Below are 1,755 nucleotides of genomic sequence, written 5' to 3'. Positions count from 1 at the left end.
AGAGGTGGTGGAGGCGATGTTTGTTGAATGAATACTGGCAAATGGTACAAATCTCAGTCTAGGACTAATGAGGAAGCCGCCAGAGTATGGGATCTCGGACCTAAACAAGGAAGAATTATACACATGAGGGACCTGAAGCCCAGAGAGATGCTGTAGATTCACACAGTTAGGGAAAGGGTGAGATTTGAACCGAGCAGGCCAGGGGCCATCATCCCTCTGGAGTCTTGCCAGTCCATGCTTTTCTCTCCCTCCAGGTCCTGCCTCAGCCTGCCTGCTGCTCCTGCTGCTGGCTCTGCCTCTCGTGGCCCCTACCTGTCCCATGCTGTGCACCTGCTACCTCTCCCCACCCACCGTCAGTTGCCAGGCCAACAACTTCTCGGCTGTGCCCTTGGTACTGCCTCCCCACACCCAGCGCCTCTTCCTTCAGAACAACCTCATCCGCTCCCTGAGGCCCGGCACCTTCGGCAGCAGCCTGCTCACCCTGTGGCTCTTCTCCAACAACCTCTCCACCATCTACCCGGGCACCTTCCGGCACCTGCAGGCCCTCGAGGAGCTGGACCTCGGGGACAACCGGCACTTGCGCTCGCTAGACCCCGACACCTTCCAGGGCCTCGAGAGGCTCCAGTCCCTCCATCTGTACCGCTGCCAGCTCAGCAGCCTGCCCAGCAACATCTTCAGGGGCCTGGTCAGTCTACAGTACCTCTACCTCCAGGAAAACCAGCTCCTCCACCTCCAGGTAAGCCCCCTTCGCCCTGCCCCCTGACTTCCCCTCCCGCTTAGCCACTGATGCTCTCGGAGTCCCTCCATCTCCCTTTCCTTCCTACCTCTCCACAGCTCTCCTGCCTCGATTTCTACATCTTTGAGTCTGTGCCTCCATCCCTTAGCTTTCCTTTCTGACTCTCTTATTCTCTGTATCTCTCTCTGCTGCTCGCTCAGCCTCCCTTCCTCTGCCAGTCTTTCTAGCATCTCCATCTACTACTTGGGTCCTTCCCTTGGCTTCCCTCCTCTCCTCCTTCTCTCTCCTCTCCTTCACTCCATCTTGCCTTCCCCATCCCTTTCTATACCTCTGTGGGCCTCACTGTCACTGTCTCTCTTTTCTAACTTGCCAGCCTCCTCTTCATTCTCCCTTTCTCTTCTGGTTCCAGCACAAAAATCCTCTGATACTGTTTCCCTTCCCATCTCCCCTCCAGGGGCCAGCACATGGAGGATGAGGGTAGGGTGGGAAGGTGGGCAGAGCAAATGAAAAAGATGACTTTATCCAAGATCTCTTTCCACCTCAGATTTGTTAGGGAACTTGGAAGAAGGGGTGGGGAGAATGTTCTCTGCAGGAAGTTTTCACTCCTGTGAAATGGGTAGAATCATCCCAGGCTCCATCTCATCTGTCTGGGTGAAAAGATTAAGAATGAAAAGCAGAGGGGCAGCTGGGTAGCCCAGTGGATTGAGAGTCAGGCCTAGAGGTGGGAGGTCCTGGGTTCAAATATGGCCTCAGACACTTCCCAGCTGTGTGACCCTGGGCAAGTCACTTGACCCCCATTGCCCACCCTTACCACTCTTCCACCAAGGAGCCAATTCACAGAAGTTAAGGGTTTAAAAAAAATAAGAATGAAAAGCAGAGTGGTGTAGAGGTTTTAGGATAACAGCACCATGGAACTATGGGAGGAATAGCCATTATGAGAATGACGATTTTATTGATCTTATTATGAAGGATGATTAACGTTTCTTTTCAGCCTGATTTTTTTCCATTCTGTGCACTAA

The 1,755-nt window shown here is 53.3% G+C and overlaps 1 protein-coding gene across 1 annotated transcript; it reads left to right on the top strand.

Moving 5' to 3' along the window:
• Positions 1-254: 254 nt before the first annotated feature.
• Positions 255-736, top strand: LOC123254546 (reticulon-4 receptor-like 2; the record flags this gene model as incomplete). Its single annotated transcript, XM_044683546.1, has 1 exon — positions 255-736. A coding segment is annotated over one exon (482 nt), but the record flags the coding sequence as incomplete, so codon positions are not given.
• Between the last annotated feature and the right edge of the window lie 1,019 nt (positions 737-1,755).

The sequence above is a fragment of the Gracilinanus agilis genome, unplaced genomic scaffold (assembly GCF_016433145.1).
Source record: "Gracilinanus agilis isolate LMUSP501 unplaced genomic scaffold, AgileGrace unplaced_scaffold24502, whole genome shotgun sequence".
Taxonomy (NCBI): domain Eukaryota; kingdom Metazoa; phylum Chordata; class Mammalia; order Didelphimorphia; family Didelphidae; genus Gracilinanus; species Gracilinanus agilis.
The sequence above is the reverse complement of the archived record's forward strand: the minus strand, read 5'-3'. Positions and strand labels throughout refer to the sequence as shown.